The sequence below is a fragment of the Podarcis vaucheri genome (genome assembly GCF_965113315.1).
Source record: "Podarcis vaucheri genome assembly, chromosome: 5".
NCBI classification, from domain to species: domain Eukaryota; kingdom Metazoa; phylum Chordata; class Lepidosauria; order Squamata; family Lacertidae; genus Podarcis; species Podarcis vaucheri.
Genome location: NC_138763.1, coordinates 7,759,346 through 7,781,106, shown reverse-complemented (window position 1 = coordinate 7,781,106; position 21,761 = coordinate 7,759,346). Strand labels below are relative to the sequence as shown.

Sequence of the window (21,761 nt, the reverse complement as noted above, 5' to 3'; positions counted from 1 at the left end):
TTTTATTTTGAGGGTCTCAAGACCAATTTCTAACACCCCCCCAACTGGTCAGAGAGCCTGGAGATAGAGAATCTCTATAGACCACAGCAACTTCCCCTTCACGAGTCTCGAGTCTGGCCTGATGTTGCACTGAGTACCCAGGTGGGCAGGGTGAGACCAACTCCACCCTGTTCACCCACCCAGGTTTCAGTGATACACGCCAGATCACCCCCCTCGTTCATAATCAGGTCATGGATGAGGGAGATTTCATTCTGGGCCGACCTGGCATTCAACAGCGACAGCCGCAAACCTGAGGTCTGGCTGATATGAAAACCACAATTCCCCAGGTTGGAGGAAGGGCTGGCACATGGCACAGTCACTAACTGCCTGTGCCGTGTGCCCCTTACCTGGCCTGCCCCTCCTCCCAAGCCATCCCTCCCCCTACCCAGAACCACTGTAATTAGGTCTCCCCCTGCTCTCCCCCACTCCTCTCCTCCCAGGCACATCCCACCAAATGCCCTTACAACCCAACTGAAACACTAAAGAAAAAAATTAAAAAGCAGCAGCAGCAGCAGTCCTTATAAAACCTGCCAAGCCCTGCCCTGGGTCCACTGGAAAACCCAGTGGAGGAAGAGGAGTGCGGGAGAACGCACTGCCCCTGGCAGCACGATCCCAGTGGGGCGCCATGGTGCCCCCCCCCGCGCTGGGCGCCACACCCCTACAGGTGGTGCAGAACACCCCCAGGACTCATGCCACAACCCTCTGGGTGGCGCACCATGCCCCCAGGATGCACGCCATCCCCACCCCCGCCTGTTCTCCATTGCTGTGAACCAGTGCAAGATTATACGTGAGTTATACTTTAAAACTTACTTTCCAAGTTGTTGCCTGCTACTTTAATAAGTGGGGTAAGAAAGGGGAGCCAACTTCATAGCTGGAGCTGCTCAAAACAAAGGCTCACAGTCTAATTCCTATGCTTTAAAATTTGCTGCCAAGAATGGGATTTTGAAACTCTCTTCAACTCACACAGGTGGGTGCCTGGAGGGATAAATTGCAATTATTCTCTCTTGCCTATTAAAACCCATTCCAGTTATGAGTTTGGGGAAGGTTGGGGCACCAGTCAGATGAGTTCTTGATGGTGATCAGATGGCCACTTTGCTGTGTTGCTTCACTTCAAAGGGATGAGGTAGGTTGCAGTTAGCTGCATCCAGGTGACAAGGTGGGCTGGGGAGATGCTTCTCAGTGAGCCAGAAGGGAGAAATGCTGAGAGAGCTTGGGGAGAGACATGTTTTGCTTCTGTGCTTAGGGCTCCCCAACCATGAATGGGCAATTATGTTTACCTGGAAGTAAATACAATCAAACTCAGTGGTGTTTATTTCTGCTGTGTAGATTCAACTTGTAAAACACATTTGGCTTGAATGAATGATACACAGACAGCTGAAATACAACCTTTCACTTTTAATTAACACTAACGATTTTTTTGAAAATTCTCAAAAAACTGTCAAATAATCCCATCATCCCCCTTCCTCTCCTCCTGCAAGCACCTCCTTGCTCATATCCAGAAAAAAAAAAATCCCGATATCCCTCCCAATTTCCCTTAACTTCGCCCCCACCAGAGGCAACATTCATTTGAATGATTAGTGGAAAACCTGTAATTTCACTACTTTGACTCACCTTGTTTTACGCATGATTGCTGTATAATGTAACAATCCAAACAAGCTACACAGGGTTTGCAAAACCCAGTACAGTGGTACCTTGGGTTACATACGCTTCAGGTTACATACGCTTCAGGTTACAGACTCCGCTAACCCAGAAATAGTACCTCGGGTTAAGAACTTTGCTTCAGGATGAGAACAGAAATTGTGCTCCGGCGGCGTGGCGGCAGAAGGCCCCATTAGCTAAAGTGATGCTTTAGGTTAAGAACAGTTTCAGCTTAAGAACGGACCTCCGAAACGAATTAAGTACTTAACCCGAGATACCACTGTACGTTTCCAATTTACAGATATTATTCTGTAAATGCAGACTTATTCTGTATTGAATGATTTTTTTCCCTCATTGGTGCTCTCTCAATAAGGTCATTAGCTATAACATTAAGATCAATTTCCTGAGAGATCTGTTTATGTCTATTTTGAACAATTTTTTTGCATGCATCCTTGTCTCTTGATGTGTTTTGAAGATGAACATTCATGCTATTTGCTGCAGACCAAAAGATGTCACAGTATGCTTTGTTACCAAATTACTAAAGATCCACTTACAGCTTTCCCCACAAATATCTTGGTACTGTTGTCCTGGTTTTCCCTTCACATCAGGAGCCATAGTTTTTGAAGACTCCCCCTCTCCCTTTGCTAAGTTTCCTGCCATGGAATAAGTAGTAGAGATTTGCATGCCAAGAACCCATGACCCAGCAGTTCCCTATAGGGTGAATAATAACACAAGACACGCAGCATGAACTATAGGTTTATGGGTTTGAATAGGCCACAACTTTTATTGGTTACATATGTGGTTTGGCATAAGCATTGGGTGAAGCCAAATTATTTCACCACATCTGTTTGTGGGGATTTCACTGCATCTTGTGGGGATGATTAGGGAGGCAGGAAAGGATATATTATTTAATGATATCCTTCCTAACTTGTGCTAGCATGTTCCATATTCTAGCAGAGATCCAAACATCCCCCTTTTAAAATTACGCAGCGATCAGCTTGTTGCTGACTCATCTTAGGCTTACTATTAAATATTCCTTCAAGGTAAAACCCTTTCTAATTCCTCTTCAAAAGAATAAACACAAGAATCTGATTAACGTTAATATAAAAGTAGCTTACTCACAGATTCATTCTGGTTCACAGACATATCCCTGAAAGCAGGCTTAGGTTACATAACAAGTAGAACTATTCCATAAAGAAGTGAGTCCCAAGTGACTGCGGCTAAGCAGTCACTTCTCCAAACACACAGCAACATACAAAATGGAGAACACACACTGATCAGAACATGGAGGCTGTGTGCTCCTCCATGCTAGTACAACAGACCACTCCCTCTTCAAGTCATATGTAGTGGAAGTCTGTCCCAGCTCAGGAGGAAACAGGAGGTTTTCTCCTGAGAGGTACAAAGCATCCCCTAACATGTCCACTGCAGGAATGTTGTACTTGGCTGCTGTAAGTTTTACATCCCACACATCTAAGAGTAAACCACCACAGGGGCCCCCTATGACCTACATTAAATAGAGGTACCCCCCAAAGGGTACCCACTGAAGGAATGGTATGGCCCTAGCCCCCACCTGGACATCAAATAGAAGCTCCTGCTCACAGATCCCTTTAAGAGGATACCTTTAACCATGGAGGGGCAGGCAGAGGTTACAATCTCCCCTCCACCCAAGACCAAGGCTTACCCAATACCTAACCTCACAAAGTTGTGATGATTGCTATGAGGTAGGCGAAAACCAAATGGCCAGTGCCAAATTGCCAAGCGGAAAAATTCCTGCCTGGCCCTGAATATGGCAGCTGATGTGGTCCATAGCAAGGTCAAAGTGTAAACTGAAGCAAAATTAAAGGGTGGGAGATCTGGTGAAAGAAGGCAAAGTGAGGAGAGCCAGGCTTGCAATTTAACCCCCCAGATGGTGCTGATTGGCTGCCTGGGCCCACCCCTGGGATAGCCCACCCTAAACCTGCTGGCACTGTCCAGTCGCAAGCAGGCAGGCCATGCAACCCTTGCCATTCGCCGGATCACCGCTGGGCCCATGCTTGGGCCATAACACTGCCTACCAGCTAAGGTGAGCGGATTTCTCCTGGCGCTGCATTCAGGTCTGCATTCAAGTCTCTACTGCAGGATGTTATGGGCGTACTTTCACTAGTGAAAGCATCAGTCTAACAAATCTTATTCCTAGTCCATGGTATCAGGAAAACAAACAAACAAGGAATCTGTGGCACTTCTAAAGGCAAACTGTATTTATTCTTTTTTTCTTTTTTAAAGTAAAAGTTTTCGTAAGCCAGAACCTACCGGTACTTCCTCAGATGCATGAGTGATGAATCAGGCTGGGTAGATTTCAATTACAGAGCTTAAAGCCACTAAGAACAAGCTCAAAAGAGCTTAGCTTCAACATGGCGTATGACTAAAAAGAATAACCCAAAAATAGAAATAGACTGGAAAGAGAAGTTGCTGAATTGCAGCTTACTGTATTACCAAACTTAAAACCATGGAGAGACCTGGTCTGAATAGTGACATTGGATTCTTATCTCATTATACATGATAAAGCTATTTTTAGCCATCTCACCCCTTGCTTTTTCTTGTAAGACCAAATTGCAGTCGTTAACAGTGGTCAACAGGTTTGCCACACCTATCAGCTAATCAACCATTCCCACCACCCTTCTGGGTAACACCCCTCCCCACCCTCACACTATATATAAGGGTCTGGTGACTTCTGTTTCAGTGTATCTGAAGAAGTGTGCATGCACACGAAAGCTCATACCAATAACAAACTTAGTTGGTCTCTAAGGTGCTACTGGAAGGAATATTTTTTTTGTTCCAAAAATAGTTTGTTTATGATGGTCTGTTTCTTTTTATTGAGAAATCTGTTGTCATCTTTTGGAACTCTCTCCCTCTCTCTCTCTGGAGGTAGGCTCTGATCTACAAAAGCTTACAGTAATATAAACAATCATTAAAATCACATAGTCTCTGCTTTTTTCCATGGTGATTGAGACACACCCAACCCCTCAACTGTAATAAAATTGTTATCGTCCCTGTGAAATAAGTTAAATATTTTGTTTATATTTAAAATGTGAGAACAGATATGATAGCTATCTTCAAATATCTTGAGGGCTGTCACATGGAAGAGGGAACAAGCTTTTTTCTCTCCTGCTCTGGGGGGTAGGACTCAAACTAATGGATTCAAATTACAAGAAAGGAGATTCTGACTAAACATCAGGAAGAAGTTTCTGATAGTAAGAGCTCTTCGACAGTGGAACAGACTTCCTTGAGAGGTTGTGGACTCTCCTTCCTTGGAGGTTTTTAAGCAGAGGTTGGGTGGCCATCTGTCATGGATGCTGTAGTTGACATTCCTGCATTACAGGGGATTGGACTGGGTGGCCCTTGGGTCCCTTCCAATTCTAAGATTCTACGATTCTATAATATTATGGAGGCTCTTGACTTACCTAGTTCAGACTGCTTTTCAGTTTTCAGTCTGTTGGGCCCCACTGAGGCCTTGCAGTCTGTTTCTCCACATAAAGGGAATGGAGTCAGGCAGAGCTGGCACATCCGGTTTTGCTGCTTGAGGCATAACGGATCGAGCTGCCCCACCCTGCCACCACTTTACCACCCGACTTGCCTCCACTGCTGGTGAAGAAGCAGTGCCAGCATTGGTGCAGATTTCCAGCGACATTTTGACAAAATCTCGTGAGATCTCACCAGAAATCAGCACCGATGCTGCCGCCACTTCACCAGTGATTGAGGCGGCAGGGTGGGCAGGGGGACACTGCCTTGCCTCTGGGACTTCCGACGCCCAAGACGGTGTCACCACTCTGCCTCATTGGTGGGCCAGGCCTGGAGCCAAGTTTAAGGGCCAAGCCATCTTGTGAGGCAGAGTATAAATTCTTAATAAACAAGCAGATAAACAAATACTGGAAAGCAGAATCGGTGCCCCTGGATGACCATGGAAATTGAAGTATGACACAACAGAGAGATGGGGGTAGTACTGTGCTGCTGCAGCCGCTGTTCTAACCAAGTTCATTGTGTGAGTCTAACAATATGCTTCTTAACAAAATAAAAAAATTCCTTCCAGTAGCACCTTAGAAACCAACTAAGTTTGTTATTGGTATGAGCTTTCGTGCACACTTAGTAGTATGCTTCTTAGTAGCTGCTGCCTGGGGGTGGGGCTGAGCTCCCTGAGGGAAATTCAAGGGTGGATTTGCAGCCCCCCCCCTGAAATTTACACCTGTGAGTTGGAATATAGTTTATAACGTTGAATGCAAAGACCTCATATATACTTTATAGAAACATCATATATACTTTATACACATAATAAAAATTTCAGAATATTCCTGCACAAATTTGGCCCCGTGATAGATCACAGTTGGCTGATGACAGCCTTTCATGTTATTCTCTTCCCTTCAATTATTACAGTTCCACATACTATAATTAACCATACTGGTGGTGCAATAAAAATAAATGGTTCACATTGAATTAATTCCTGGAAGGCTTAATTCCAACACTATTATTATATGGTCTCAGACCATTAGCCTTATTGTCCTGTATAAAAGGGTGTTGCAAGTATATGTCTATGTAAATTAAAAGCCAACAGAGAAGGAGCATCCTACACAGCCAGAAGTGCTAGACGGAGACAAGTGACAGAGTGAGAGAGAGAAGGCAGGGAAATGTTTGGCATACGATTATTTTTGATTGCTCTGCTGGTGGGTCTTTTGATTCTGTACTTCCTGAAACAGCTCTGGTGGTCACGCAGACGCTTCCCTCCAGGGCCCCTTCCACTTCCTGCCATTGGAAGCATGTGGCGGACTGCGATCAGGCTCTATCAAGAGACATTCACTAAGGTACTTCTTTCTAAATAACTGGCTGAGAAGGAGAATTCATGAAGTGAAGCATGAATTATTTTCTTCTCGTGGTAACTGTGGTTAACTATGGTCTTTGTGAAACCTTCTGGCATGAATTTTACTTGCGAAATTAGTATGTGATATCTAGGAGACTAAGGGTGCAGTCTTCCAGGACGTAGCGGATGTTCAAAGGCAGTTAGTTTAAGCACTCATGTTATTTTCACACCAACCCTGCGGTTGGGCTGAGAGCTAGAGACTAGCCCAAGGTTACTCAGTGAGCTTTGGGGCAGAATTGTGCTTTCTACCTGCTTCTCCCCAATCCAACACTCTGCCCATTGGAAAGTCATCAAAGAAAAGCATCTCGCCAGGGCTGGGTACTCTTAACGAATTTAACCTGAAAGGCATTTTGAAAGTGTCTGGGACACTCAAGAACTGACTTCTTGTTAGCATCTTTGAGTTACAGAAAGACCTCTGAAGTGTCTTCAGAGGCCAGTGCACTCTCACACACTTGTGGGTAGATTCAGGGACAGAAAATCTGATAGCTTAGTTCAGACTGGAGAATAAATAGGCTTCTTCTTTTTACAGCTTCCCAGATAAAAAGTGAAATGCGCAAATACCGGTACTTTAAAATCTGATTCACAGTATGAATGACCAATGCCAAATGGGCAAACCCCCTCTTGCTCAAAAAAATTAAAGGTACAGGAAAGGTTAGCTATGTAGGCATGCTAGGATTGAAACATGAGGTTGTACAATGAGAGTGGCTCAGAAAACTCAGAAGAGGGAAGAAAAAAGCTAAGCAATTTATCAGGAGCTAGTGATCAGTGTGTTTGTTTCAACTCAGAAGCATATCCAGTGGAGCCACAACGATGTGTTCCCTTTAATTTCCAGCTAGGAGGCATATAAGCTCATAAACATATGTGCTGATTCATTTATCTGTTTCAAAATGTTGCTGCACCAGCATTACTCAAGCAGCTGCTAGCAGTTGGCCCCAAAGGGAGATGGATTACCAGTTAGTGATGTTACCAGGCACACCCATTAGAAACCTACCACACAGCTGGCTGAAACATCAAATGTGTTACCAAAGTAGGCAGCATAAAACAAAGAGCAGAGGCATCTCTGGGTGCTGTCCCATCCGTTTGCAACATCACTTTATGCATGATGCTGCTATGCCATCAAACCAAGTCTTCATACTTCTCCTTTCAGCAGATCCTCTGGCACAGCTCACGAGCTCTTCTTAATGCATATATTCACACTGTATGTTCTTGTTCCCTCCCCTCAGTTAGTACTTCCCCACCCTCCCTGAATTCTAGAAACCTGAGGTCCCTTTTAGGCATGTATGCAGGTAGCTGATTACCTGTGCACAGACCTTTTTTATGAAGGGGGGGCAGGAGATGAAAGTTTTCTGATATATCAGACTTGTGCAAAACAGTATGCTAAAAAGCAGTGTGTGTCTCGCTTGGCCCCACCAGTAGCCCACCCTCCTTCAGTTCTGGAAACTTGAGGTGCATTGTGGGCATGTACACATGGATTTGTTCACCTGTGTGTACACAGACAGTCCCCCCCCCCGAGATAGTTTTCTGATATACCAGGCTTGTACAAAACAGTGGTTTGAAGGGGGAAATGTGGGGAAATGGCCAGCAGCCCACTGAGGAATGTCTTGTTAGCAAAAGTAGGGGAGCGTGATGATTAGGGATGGAGGGGAAATTCAAATTATTTAAAGAGCAGCCAGACAACTTCACAACCTACTAGCAGTCCAGGTATACAGGTGGTGATAGGAGTGGCTGGATGGATCAGGCAAAAGTGGGGCTAGTGGGGCCAGGCAAAAAGAGGAGTGGCTATCTACGTCGCCTCCAGATTTGAAGCACTTAGGTGTGGCTGCCTCGTTCTCAAACAATCTCTGGAAGCCCTGGGTGAAGGGATGAGGTCAAACAGACTGAAGCTGAATTGAGAAGTTGGAGGTGATACTCCATGCCAAGTGAGACAATGCTCATATTCCAAGTTAGATTTCAAGCCCGGGCACAACTGAAGTGAATTGATTACTGGTATATCCCTTCATTTTGCTGTGTCTTTTAATGCTATGGGAGCAACTACATTCTTTGCAAGCAGCTCCAACTGGAACAACTTGTAATTTGCTTTAACCCTGAATGTTGCTACAATCATTCTTCCTTCTGGTTTTATTTCCATTTCCATTGGATGAGATGGCAGGACATCCAGAACTGGGATCGTCAGTGTGTTGTTGTTGTTGTTGTTATAACTAATAGGAGTGTGCCAGATTTAGATTGATTTGACAGTTTGATTTGATTTGATTTCCACTTCCCAATCTACTATTTGCCTACTTGTGCAAATTAAACAAATACAAATGGTTGCCATATATTTTGACCTTTGCGGCAAATCTGCTTTAGAAAGGTATGATCTGAATTTGTTAAAAACAACCACCACCAAACATGAATTTTCCCACCGTTTCATCTTATTCTGCCTTCCAGTTAAAAACACCCAGCCCACATTAACAGACTAGCTGGTTAGCAGACACAATAAGGATATGAAAACTTGGGGCAGTTGTCCATTGAAAAGCCTTTGCTTTTTGAATAAAGCCATGCAGAAACTGACAATAACCTTGCAAGAGTATGATGGAACAGGCCTACAAGCATGCATGGATATGCACTGTATCAAAAATCAGATTACCATTATGTATCCTACTTCGGTGCCATGAATAAAGAGAACTGGAAGACACAGACTAGGTGAGAGAACCTGAAGTTCACAAATTAACCTGAAAGAACTGTGTGACTAATCTCTCTCCTCTCTTTTGATCCAAATGGCAGCGGACAAAACAAAATGGAAACACGGAGCAACCTGTGATGCCTTTCCTTAGAGCTGTAGCAAATGAAAAGGGTAAGTTGTTCCAAGGAAGAAGGGTTCTTTTTCTACTGGTCTTCTCTCCAGAGACATCTTAAGAGAGCAGTTCCCAAGTGTTAAAATGTAAGACCTGAGCCTTCCTGATGTTCTGTTGAAGGTTGTAAGAGGTTTAATTGCAAGGTATAGGTAGTAGTCATCATACCTGTTAAATATTAAAAGTAATTATATGGGGTTCATTTATAAAGGGCATGACCCAAATACAAAAGTGGGTCATGACCATTTGGACAAAAAACTATGCTTCCAGGTGGAAGAATCAAAATTGGAAACAGAATTGTTAGACCCCAAAGTTAAGAATCTGTCAAGAATGTATAACTTGCTGTTGAAATGGAATACTCAGGATGAAACGGTGAAATCTGCTATGATTAAATGGGCACAAGATGTTGGACATAACATAATGATGGCTGACTGGGAACAGTTATGGACCACAGGTATGAAGTTTACGGCATGTAGTGCCTTAAAAGAGAATCTAATGAAAATGATTTACAGGTGGTATACATAACACCAGTCAAGCTTGCAAAAATCTACCATTTGCCCGATAATAAATGCTGGAAATGTAATGAGACTGAAGGTACATTCTTTCACCTTTGGTGGACATGCCCAAGGATTAAGAATTTCTGGGAGATGATTTATAATGACATGAAAAAGGTATTTAAATATACCTTCCTGAAGAAACCAGAGGCCTTTCTCATGGGCATGGTCGGCCAATTGGTGCCAAAGAAGAATAGAACTTTCTTTATGTATGCTACAACAGCAGCAAGAATACTTATTGCAAAGCATTGGAAGACACAAGATCTACCCACCCGGGAAGAATGGCAGATGAAGCTGATGGACTACATGGAATTGGCAGAAATGACTGGCAGAATCCGAGACCAGGGAGAAGAGTCGGTGGAAGAAGATTGGAAAAAATTCAAAGTATATTTACAGAAATATTGCAAAATTAATGAATGTTAGAAGGATGCTGGAATGAAGTTATATGGCTTTAGCAGAAATGTTATAAAGAATTAAGTAAAAATAGATTGTTAATGGACCAAAGTGGAAAAATTAAGGTTAGATTGTCTTAAGATAAATTATAGAACAAAAATTGAGAAAGATGGAAAGGATTTGCTGAAATAGCTAATTGAACTAGAATACAAAAAAGGGAGGTGTGAGGAGGTCGATGAAACAAGTAAATGAAAGGTAAAGACACGGAAATATTGGATGCGTTTTTAAATGTTTTTCTGGTTGTTTTTCTGTATTGTTTTTTGTTTTTTGTTTTTTGTTTTTTTTATGTATTGTAAGGTATTGTTTTGTTTTGTTTAATTTTTATTGTTTCTTTCTTCTTTTTTCTGTAACTTTCAAACCTCTAATAAATATCATTTAAAAAAACAAACAAACAAAAGTGGGTCATGACCTACAAGTTGGGAAATGCTTCCTTAAGCCAGTCCTGTGATAGAATCCCTAACAACTGAAGGGGTTTTTTTTGTTTGTTTATATTCCACCCATAATCAGAAGATCTCAGGGCAGGTCACAATCAGCTACAATATCAATTAAACAACAAAAATAATAACACCCAGCCCAAAATCGCGAACATTTCTCAGCTGAATATTAGTTACCAAAAGCCTTCACAAAAAGCCATGTTTTCTACTGGCATCTGAATGAGAGCAACACAAAAGGGCAGGACTATACAGAGAAAGTTCTCTAGATTATTCAGTGCTTTCTAGATTATTCGTAACACCTGGCTTTTGGATCAGATATGTTTTGGTAGCTGATGCAATTCTTTCACAACAGATGTGACATGGCTCTGACTAGTTTATGATAATTTATATAATTTATTATAATTTATTATTATTATAGTGACTCCTAGCCAAGCTGCCTATTTCACTAGCTGCAATTTCCAAGCAGATCTCACTGCAGTGATCCAAACAAGAGGTTATCAGAGTATGCATTTCTGTGGCTAGTCTTGTTTGAGGAACATCTATAGCTGCCAAACAAACCAGGGCTGGGGGAAGACACTGTGCTTTCGTAACTTGCAAGTCAAGTGCAGCTAGGGTGAGAATCCTGCAAGTGACGCCACAGTCATCACCAGATGCATGCTTTCCAAATTATAATTCCAAAACGAAAGCCAGGTGAATCCCCACAGGTGAATGTTACAGCCTTGGTGGTAGACATTGACAGCAGAAACCAAGCGTTCAAAGGTGCAGCTGAGTACTGTATCTACTTTGTTTAGAACAGCTAGTCCTTATGTCGTAAACTCCACAAATGACAGAGAGTTTTGGGTCTTTGTATTCCATGAATAGTTGGCTTGAATATAGTATCTCTAAGAGGCATTTCATACAATACTTTTAATGGTCTCAGATCTTGTATTTTCCAATGAACGCATCTGGAAGCAGCAGAGACAGATTGGGCAGTCTGTTATGAAGAAGCTGGCGATGAGGAAGCAAGGGTTGGAGCACTATATAAAAGAGGAGGCCCATCAGCTTGTGGGCACCTTTGCCAATGTAAAAGGTATGTGATACTACTAGATGATTTTATTTGTTCATATGAGTATTTATATTAACACCACCCTCACAAAAAGTGTCAGGGCAGTGTACAGCAATATAAAACCATTAAAAGCACCATTAAAATGACTAGCATGATTATAATAATCATAAAAATGATTATGCTGGCAGATATCTTAGTCTGCAGGTTTTGCTTTGTTTCCTTTGCAATCTATGCATATTTTGGAGCAGAATTTGATGCATTTTAGTTGCTTTTTAATATGTTAAGAAAATTGCTTCTTTAGTCCCACTATGAAATTTTTACTCTTAGTATTATCATGAGAACAGGATTGATGTTTTCACTTCATATAGCTGCAAAAATCTTCACTTGCAGGGCAGCCATTTGACCCTTTGCTACCCATCACTAATTCAGTGTGCAATGTGGTATGCGCTATGGCTTTTGGACATCGGTATTGTGCTGAAGACAAAAATTTCCAGAAGCTTACTGAAGCTATTGATCTTGCCTTAAAATGTGGAGGTAGCTTCATTTATGCTGTAAGTAGACTTTTTCTTTCCAGCTGAGTCACACAGGTGTCCCCAGAGCCCATGCCTCCTGCTAGCATTCAGAGAGACACTGTGGTTGGTCACAGATGAACCTGACCTGAAATGCCCCTTGGGGCAAACACTATTCATCAGTCTAACCCATTTCACAGAGATATTATGAAAAAAGTGGAGAGCCATACACTAGGTTCTTTCAAGGAAAGATGGGGTTAATTTTAACTAGTGATCATTCTTAGGCTACGTACGCATTCCAGTTTCTCCTTCATGGATCACTGCCGTGCCGTGGCGAAGGGGCTTGAACAACTCAGAGAAGCTATGAGCTATGCCATGCAGGGCCACCCAAGATGGACAGGTCATAGTGGAGAGTTTTGACCAAACGTGATCCACCTGTAGTAGGAACCGGCAAGCCACTCCAGTATCCCTGCCAAGAAAACTCAATGGACAAAGACAACAGGCATATAAAAGTTATGACGCTGGAAGATGAGCCCCTCAGAAGGCATCCAACATGCTACTGAGGAAGAGCAGAGGACAAGTACAAGTAGATTCAGAGCTGATGAAACAGCTGGGCCACAGCTGAAAGGTCGCTCAGTTGCGGATATGTCTGGAAGTGAAAGGAAAGTCCAATGCTTTAAAGAAAAATATTGCATAGGAACCTGGAATGTAAGAACCATGAACCTTGGTAAGCTGGATGTGGTCAAAAATGAGACGGCAAGAATAAATATTGATTAATAAATATTTTAATATAAATATATAATAAATATTTTAAATACATATTTAATATTAAATATTGAATAAATATTGAATAGTGCTCACTGGAAGGACAGATCCTGAAGCTGAGGCTCCAATACTTCACCTGGAAAAGACCCTGATGCTGGGAAAGATGGAGGGCACAAGGAGAAGGGGACGACAGAGGACGAGATGGTTGGACAGTGTTCTCAAAGCTACAAGCATGAGTTTGACCAAACTGTGGGAGGCAGTGGAAGACAAGAGTGCCTGGCGTGCTCTGGTCCATGGGGTCATGAAGAGTTGGATACGACTAAACGACTAAACAACAACAACACATACTCTGCATCTGAAGCCCACATTCCCAGCATGCTTGCACTCCTGTCTTGGCGACGTCTATCTGCACTGGCTTGGTCATGTACGTAGATGGCAGAATCCCAAGGGATGTGCTCTGTGGGGAGCTGGCTTCAGGCACCAGGCCATCTGGCAGACCAACTCTGTGCTACAAAGATATCTGCAAACATCAGACATGAAGGCTAGCAACATCACTCTCACACACACCCTTTGTAGGAATTCCTTGCAAATGACCACAGTGCTTGGAGACCGTCAGGTCATGTATCCACAGCAGTGACCAGAGGAGGAATGACTGATGGGAGGAGCTCAGAGACAAGAAATGCCATAGTGCATCCAGAGGCCTCGCCTGTCTTTAGTGCGGAGGAGACATCCCCAAAAGTAATGTCATCCTCCTCCATCTGCTAAACCAAGTTTATTGCTTTGCAATACTGCAGGTGAACTTCTGGGAAAGTGATAAAAGGAGAAGGATAACATCACATTCTGCTGTGTGTTCCTCACCCAGAGATTAGGAAATGGATAGTACTCCATTGATTCTTTTCCCTTGGAGGTGGAAGATGGGCAGGAAGACTGCTGGTAGGGAGGGAAGCTGTGATACCTTCCATATTAGGCAGCCCTACATCCTCATAATCCTGAATTAATCCAGAGTAAATGGATTAGGTTCTCTGTATGTTCGTTAGACAGCCATAAAGATATTTTGGGTTAGTGCTGGTACTGCCCAAATGCAATGGGAATCCTGTAGAATAAAATCCTGCTCTTATATATTATTAATAAATATAATTTGCATGTTTTGGGAAAGCCACAAATACCAGTGTTCCCACAACTACTATTGTACCAGAAATATGGGAGAGGGTGATTTGTTCCGATGTCAAATTTTCATTTACAACTTCTACTAGAGTAAATTAGTGGATATGGGAATCAGAAAAAGGTGTTTCACTCACTGAGCTCCAAGATACCAGGATGTCAGCAGGTTAGGAAAGGCTGATCTCAACCATGATACCAAACAGGCGTCCAAAAGAAGTTGGGTCATGGAACATGTTATTGGGCTTCTTCATGGTAATTACTGGATTTTGTTTTTATATTCTTCAAAGCTCCGTGAAATGTTCCCTTGGGTCCTGAAGCATCTTCCAGGGGCACACAAGAAGGCTCTGTCCTCTAGGGAGTTTGTGCTTTTATTTGCAAAGGAGGAGATGAAGAAGCATAAAGAACACCATCTCCTACGTGAGCCACAGGATTTCACTGATTTCTATCTACTTCAAATGGAGAAAGTAAGTATCTGTTTTGTATGTGAACATGGTTAATTCAAAGAGCCATTACATTCCCTGCAAGGATTGTAAGGCAACCACCAGGATTTTCTGGGTTGCTGATAATATTTGCATTCATTCCCCCCTCAATGGCACTTCCCAGAGATTATTGTTAGCTAGTAAAGTGGATTACAAACCCCACATGTGCATGCATTGAAAATACAGTGGTGCCTCGCAAGACGAAATTAATTCGTTGTGCGAGTTTTTTCGTCTTGCGAAGCACGGTTTCCCATAGGAATGCATTGAAACGGTTTCCCATAGGAAAAAGGAAACAAACTTTTTTTTTTTTTTTTTTTTTGCATTTTAAAAATTTTTTATTAATCTTTCCATGTATATACATTAAATCCTTGTTTCATACATCTCATTCTTTTGGACTTCCTTCAACGTCCTTGACATTCATTCGTATTTATCTCTTAATAACGCATTCCAGTCTTTCGTACTGCCATTAGTACCATCTTTCAAACATTGTTTTCCATAAGCAATACTTCTTAGTGTTTTACAGTGCCTCTTTAAATCCTGCTAGTGTTGTGTTTACTAAACATTTGTTCTCCAGATAGTCCGCAAATTTTCCCCAGTCATCTATAAATTTTTGATCCTTCATATATCTAATTTTCCCTGTTAATTTATCTAACTCCGCATATTCCGTCAATTTTAATCTCCACTCTGTTAACGTTGGGCTTTCTTCCTGCTTCCACTTCTGCGCTATCACCATTCTAGCTGCTGTTACCACATATTGGAAGATTTTACAATCCTTTCTTTTGATATCTTTTCCAACCATACCTAGTAGAAAAGCTTCGGGTTTCTTTACAAATGTATAGCTTAAAATCTTTTTGATTTCATTATAGACTTCGTCCCAAAAGCTTTTAATCTTCCCACATTCCCACCATTGGTGATAGAACGTCCCTTCTTTTTGTCTACATTTCCAACATTTGTTATCTGTTTTATACATCTTGGCTAGTTTAACGGGTGTTATATACCACCTATATAACATTTTTAACATATTCTCCCTTAGCAGTACACATGCTGTAAATTTTATATTCACTCTCCACAATTTCTCCCACTTTTCCAATTGAATATCATATCCGAGGTCCTTTGTCCACTGAGTCATCACTTTTTTAACTTTCTCATCTTTCATATTCCATTCTAACAATATTTTATACATACTTGACAGATTTTTCCGATCACAATTTATTATCTCTTTCTGAAATTTCGATGTCTTTTCATCATAGCCCCTCTCCTTCACTTCTTTTTTAAATATTTCATTTATTTGATAGTAACTCAGCCAATCGTATGTATATCTTTTTACCTGGTCGTATGGTTTAATTTTCCACTTCCCTCCTTCCTTCAATACCAATTCTTCGTACCTACCCCATTTTTTCCCCATATTGACTTTCTTTACACTTATTAACTCCACTGGTGATAACCAGTGTGGGGTTTTTGGTTCTAGTATGTTCTTATATCTGTTCCAAACTTCTATCAGAGGTCCCTTAAAGATATGGCTGCAAAATCCCTTATGTACTTTTATCTTATCTTTCCACAAGTAGGCATGCCATCCGAATTTGTTCTTATACCCTTCTAAATCCAATAGCTCTGTATCCTCCAACTTTATCCATTCTTTAATCCAGCATAGGCATGCCGCTTCGTAGTACAGTCTCATGTCTGGTAGGGCGAAGCCCCCTAAAAAGGAAACAAACTTGCAAGACGTTTTCGTCTTGCGAAGCAAGCCCATAGGGAAATTCGTCTTGCGAAGCAACTCAAAAAACGAAAAACTCTTTCGTCTTGCGAGTTTTTCCGTCTTGCGAGGCATTCGTCTTGCGGGGCACCACTGTAATAGGAAAAGAAATATTTTCGTATGCTTGATGGCAAATGTGCTTGAATGGTCAAGGGCATTCAAATACATTCTTTGTGTAATTATGATATTTAAATGACTAAAGATTAGTCTCCTTTCCAAATTAAAACATGTTCTGAGATTGCAGAAAAGGTAATGTTTTTTATTCACTCTGATTATGTGAATTTATTTCTTACAATTTTGACTTTCCCTTTAGAGATGGGGGTGAAATTTGATTCCGTTTGCATAAAACCATGGCTTGGTTTACGCTTGGTTTAAGCGAACTGAAATGCAGCCTACTTCAAAATCAACACTTCTCTGAATCTTACAGTGCAGTTCTTCAGCAAAGTAATGTGTACAAAAACGCATATACTAGGACAGTGAGCATGTAAATGTATATATTAGTGTGGGGGGGGGAAATGTCAGAAAAGTGCACATTAGGCAAAATGACACTTATTTATTAAGAGAAATTAGCACTAAGATGCTGATGGAATTTCATGTGAGCTTTTTTTTTAAAAAAAAGAAATTTGCAAACTAGTGAGGAAATGTGGAGAACCGAACTTAAGGTTGAGAAAATGAGAAACAGCGGCAAATTTAACTATTATTTAACTCAAATTCCACTTAGAACTCCCACCAGTTCTAAAAAATTTAAAGGGAGGAAGGATCTTTAAGCAGAGCTCCATAGGGACAGGTTTCTGTGGGCTTAGTGGGGAAGTTGAGAAAGATGGATCCCAGAATCCCCTTTATAGGGTCCAGGGGGATCCAAATTGAAAGTTAGTTCAGACAAAACCAGAGAAAAGGCTTTGAGAATAAAACACTGATGTCAACCTTACAAGGAACTACCGTATTTTTCGCTCTATTGGACGCAGTTTTTCCTCTCCAAAAATTGAGGGGAAATGTGTGTGCGTCCTATAGAGCGAATGCAGGCTTGTGCGCAACCCCTCCGGCAGGGAGAGGCTGCACAGGGATATGGCTTCTTTAGCCCTGCGCAGCGTCTCCCGGCAAGGAGAGGCTGCACGGGGCTAAAGGGGAAGCCAAAACAGCGAGCGGGATCCATCCCGCTCGCTGCCTTGCCTTCTTCCATAGCTGCGCACAACCCCTCTGGCAGGGAGAGGTTGTGTGCAGCCTGTACGCTGCTCTTTGGGGCTGGGGGGGGAAAAATATTTTTTTCCTTGATTCCCCCCCCCTAAAAACTGGGTGCACCCTATGGTCCGGTGCGCCCTATGGTGCGAAAAATACGGTAATCTAAAACACAAGAAATTTCATTTTTCCTGCTTCCACTCTGTTCCATGCTTCTGCAAAAAGAAGACCCTGTTTCCCCAGCACATTGGGGGGGGGGGAGTTGTGTGCATAAAGATCCTCAGCAACCCAGATTTGATATGCATGAATCTACTCCACACTTACTTCCTCATAATCTCAAAATGTTTGGGAAGAATTGCTGCTTTACTGTCTGCTGTTTTAGGAGGATAGCTGAGATGTCCTTTTTTTAACCCACCCACCCCTTCAATGTCAATGTGGGATTACTAATTAAGGTACAGAACTGCACACAAGGATTTCTTCATGCTCACCTGTCATGCTGGGATGGCCAGGATGCAATTTGTTACAAATAATCTTTCATCTTTCTATTGCCATCAACAGAGCCAGGGTGACCCCAACTCTGTCTATAATGCGGAGAACCTGGCCCAGTGTATACTTGACCTCTTTATAGCAGGGACAGAGACAACCGCTACTACTCTGCAGTGGGCACTGCTCCTCATGGCAACTCATCCAGATATCCAAGGTGAGTCCTGTGCGATGCCTTTCATGCAGCAATGTTTTGGTTAAGGGTGTGAGGCCTTATGAAATATGAAGAAAAATGACAAGATTCTATCTACTTTCAACCATCTGTATGGAGAAACAGCTGAGTTAAGAATCTTAACAGTGAACCATGTTTAATGTACAAACAAGAGGGATAGCTCAGATTTCCTTTTTGCCAGGTCCCCTGCAATTTGCCCTGGTTCTGGAGTTTCCAGACTGAAATATATTCGGAGTCCTGCAGTGATTTCATGCTCTTTATTGCAGCTTGTAAAACAGTGACCGAGTTTTCCCTCAAACCTCAGGCTTTTATATACATTATTGACACAATGAGTCCCGTCTGATTGGCTGATTCTGCTTCCCTCCTGGAGCCTGATTGGTCTTCTCCTGCAGGCCAATCAGTTGTTGCATTCTAGGATCCTACTTGCCTATTGTTCTAGGATCCAAGCTTAGTACATAACACAGACAGACCTGCTCCTATGCCCATTGATTTGGGATAATGGGGAAAAAATTCTCTCCACTTTACTCAGGATAGGTAAACTAAGATCCACTCTTCTGTTTTCCTCACTCAAGCTCTCTCTCTCCCCACTTCAACCCCACACCATGTAGCAGAATCTCCCTCTAGTTTCCAACTTCCGCTCCTATTTCTGACTACAGGTATTGTGAAAATGAGATGTTTCCAATTTCTCCAAGCTTTGGACTGTATGTAAAAAACACACCTGTTTTATCTATAGTCAGTTCTGTAAAAGTGGAATCCAACTGCATCTACAGGGAACTGATGTCCATAGGAACACAACTATATTTTGAAGCGTATTTCAGCACCGCTGAGTTTCCTTTTAAGATGCCTGGATTTTCCACTTCACCCCGTAGCTCAATTGCCTTTCAGGTTTCTTTAATGTAATTGTTAGAAGCAATACATAAAAGAGAGCACAATTTCAGGCAATATTAGCAAAGTGTCCAGAATAAAGCTTCCATTCCCACCATTTTCATCAGAGAAAGTCCACAAGGAGGTGGAAGGTGTTTTGGGTTCCTCTCGGTCAGTCTGCTATCAAGATTGGAAGAAAATGCCATTCACCAGTGCTGTGATTCACGAGATCCAACGCTTAAAATATGCCTCCTTATTCAAGATCATCAGGCAATGTGCAAAGGATGTGAACATCTTTGGATTTCTCATGCCCAGGGTAAGGAAAATTGATACAGTTGTATTCCATATTCCATGAGTAAGGAGCAATGCAGAAGCTTCTGTGTAGCGCAAGGACTGAAGGGCAAGCAATTCAATATCCCTTCCCCTGAAAAAGGTATTGAAGTGACCCAGGGTTAATATTCTTTTTAAAATAACTCTCCCCCTGCCCCATATTCTTCAAAAGAATAACTGCATGAACAGTGCCTTAACATCGAACTCTCTTCATTTGGTTCCACTGATGGCCATAGCATCTGTGCCAGATTCAAGAATGAGGATTTGAAGCAGACCAGCGAATAATGTGTTTTCAGTTTATTCTTGCTGAAATATTTTCCATAGTGGTTTCACAACAGGACTCTTCTTCCCTAGCTTTTTGGCAATCTCCCTGGATATGCTTTTTATTACCACGCAGATGAAGCTTGGGTATATAAGAAGCGCACAAAGATTTGTACTGGGACAGAGGGACAACCTGAATAGTGTTGGCCTGGATGCATTCTAAGTCAATTTTCATTCATTTCAGGGAACTTTTATTAACCCAGATCTGAACTCTGCTGTTCTTGATAATAAGCAATGGAAGACGCCTGAAGAATTCAACCCAAATCATTTTTTGGACAAGGATGGGAATTTTGTGGCCAGGGGAGAATTTCTGCTATTTGGTTCAGGTAAATGTAGCAGTGATTTATTATTATTATTTTTATAGTTGCTGGGTTGTTTCATAGAGGCAGATGCTTCTGTAAGGTTTTTATTTCCAAAGAATACATTATTATTTCCAAAGAATACATGATTATTTGCTGCTCATAGCGTTGGGGTCATGCTGCTCATGATCGTTGGGCACTGAATTACTCTTATGAGTCTCCCATAGTGTTTTCAGGCCTCAAGTCTCCCAGTTTATCAATATAGATTTGCTTTCACATTTCTATACACCAGGGGTCTGTCATTTACTGGTGGATAGCTCAGTCTGTAGACTGTGAGACTCTTAATCTTAGGGTCGTGGGTTTGAGCCCCGTGTTGGGCAAAAAATTCCTGCATTGCATGAAGGTTGGATTAGACGATACTCGTGGTCCCTTCCAACTCTATGATTCTATGAGCTTGTGGGCCAAAGCAAGCCTCCCCTCCTCCATGGCAGCCCAAAGTTGAAAATGGAGGTGTGGAGCTAGCAGGAGTTATAACAAGGGGAGCTGCTGATGGAACACTTTGGGTAGTGGCAAAGGAGCTTCACCTCCCAACCTGTGTTGCCTACCCAGAGTCAAAACTAGTTGTTGTCTATGGTAGATGTACCTGGAGAATAAGGCTCCATAGGTAATACTCACTTCTTGCCTTTCCTTTCCTTCTTCCACAGTGGATTCTGTGTGCTTGGAGGAGCAGCTTGCAAGAATTGAGCTCTTCATTTTCTTCAGCAATTTGTTGGGGGCGTTCATCTTCCAGCTGCCAAGTGGTGTGAAAAAATCCAGTGAACAGCACAAAGTGGGACTGACAACCTATCCCCATTCTTATAAACTCGTTGCCATTCCTCGCAGCAGTGCATCATAAACTATCAACACAGTTTGAGCAGCCTATTTATTACCATAAATCTCTCGGTTCTGCTCTGAGGTGGAACTTCTATCAAAAGTTGCATTAGACCTACGATATAATACATTGCTAAATCAATTTCTGTTGCCGAATACAGTTCTTCTTCTTTGTTTGCTGTTCATACACAAGTACTCAGTACAGATTTCTTGTGATGTTTAAAACCATAATAATAATAATAATAATAAATTTTATTTATATCCCGCCCTCCCCAGCCGAAGCCGGGCTCAGGGCGGCTAACAACACTAAAATAGTGCAACATTATAAAAACATCATAAGAATTAATTAAAATCAGAATTGATGGCAACCATAAACTAAAGTATTGTAAGGATTGCCAAAGGGGGGAGTCAGGCTGTGCCCTAACCAAAGGCCTGGTGGAACAGCTCTGTCTTGCAGGCCCTGCGGAAAGATGTCAAGTCCTGCAGGGCCCTTGTCTCTTGTGACAGAGCGTTCCACCAGGTTGGAGCCGCAGCCGAAAAAGCCCTGGCTCTAGTTGAGGCCAGCCTAACCTCTCTGAGGCCTGGGACCTTCAAGATGTTTTTATTTGAGGACCGTAAGTTCCTCTGTGGGGCATAC

General features: G+C 42.2%; 1 protein-coding gene across 2 annotated transcripts; it reads left to right on the top strand.

Moving 5' to 3' along the window:
* Positions 1-6,242: 6,242 nt before the first annotated feature.
* LOC309533194 (cytochrome P450 2J6-like) lies at positions 6,243-21,266 on the top strand. 2 transcript variants are annotated; one of them, XM_082224444.1, is made up of 9 exons: positions 6,243-6,509; positions 9,329-9,398; positions 11,757-11,906; positions 12,273-12,433; positions 14,605-14,781; positions 18,284-18,425; positions 19,433-19,620; positions 20,140-20,281; positions 20,959-21,266. In XM_082224444.1, the coding sequence occupies exons 1-9, from the start codon at positions 6,336-6,338 to the stop codon at positions 21,147-21,149; spliced, it is 1,395 nt and encodes a 464-aa protein (XP_082080570.1). In that variant the 5' UTR covers positions 6,243-6,335; the 3' UTR covers positions 21,150-21,266. The 2 variants fall into 2 exon arrangements, with proteins under 2 accessions (XP_082080570.1, XP_082080571.1); XM_082224445.1 differs by lacking the exon at positions 6,243-6,509 and adding an exon at positions 8,693-8,737.
* The last annotated feature ends 495 nt before the right edge of the window (positions 21,267-21,761 follow it).

Bases quoted from the DNA above. Each gene is read 5' to 3' on its own strand.
- LOC309533194 (XM_082224444.1), top strand. From the start codon at position 6,336: ATGTTTGGCATACGATTATTTTTGATTGCTCTGCTGGTGGGTCTTTTG. The intron at 12,434-14,604 runs GTAAGTAGACTT...TATTCTTCAAAG, and splicing joins GAGGTAGCTTCATTTATGCT to CTCCGTGAAATGTTCCCTTG. The intron at 14,782-18,283 runs GTAAGTATCTGT...TGCCATCAACAG, and splicing joins ATCTACTTCAAATGGAGAAA to AGCCAGGGTGACCCCAACTC.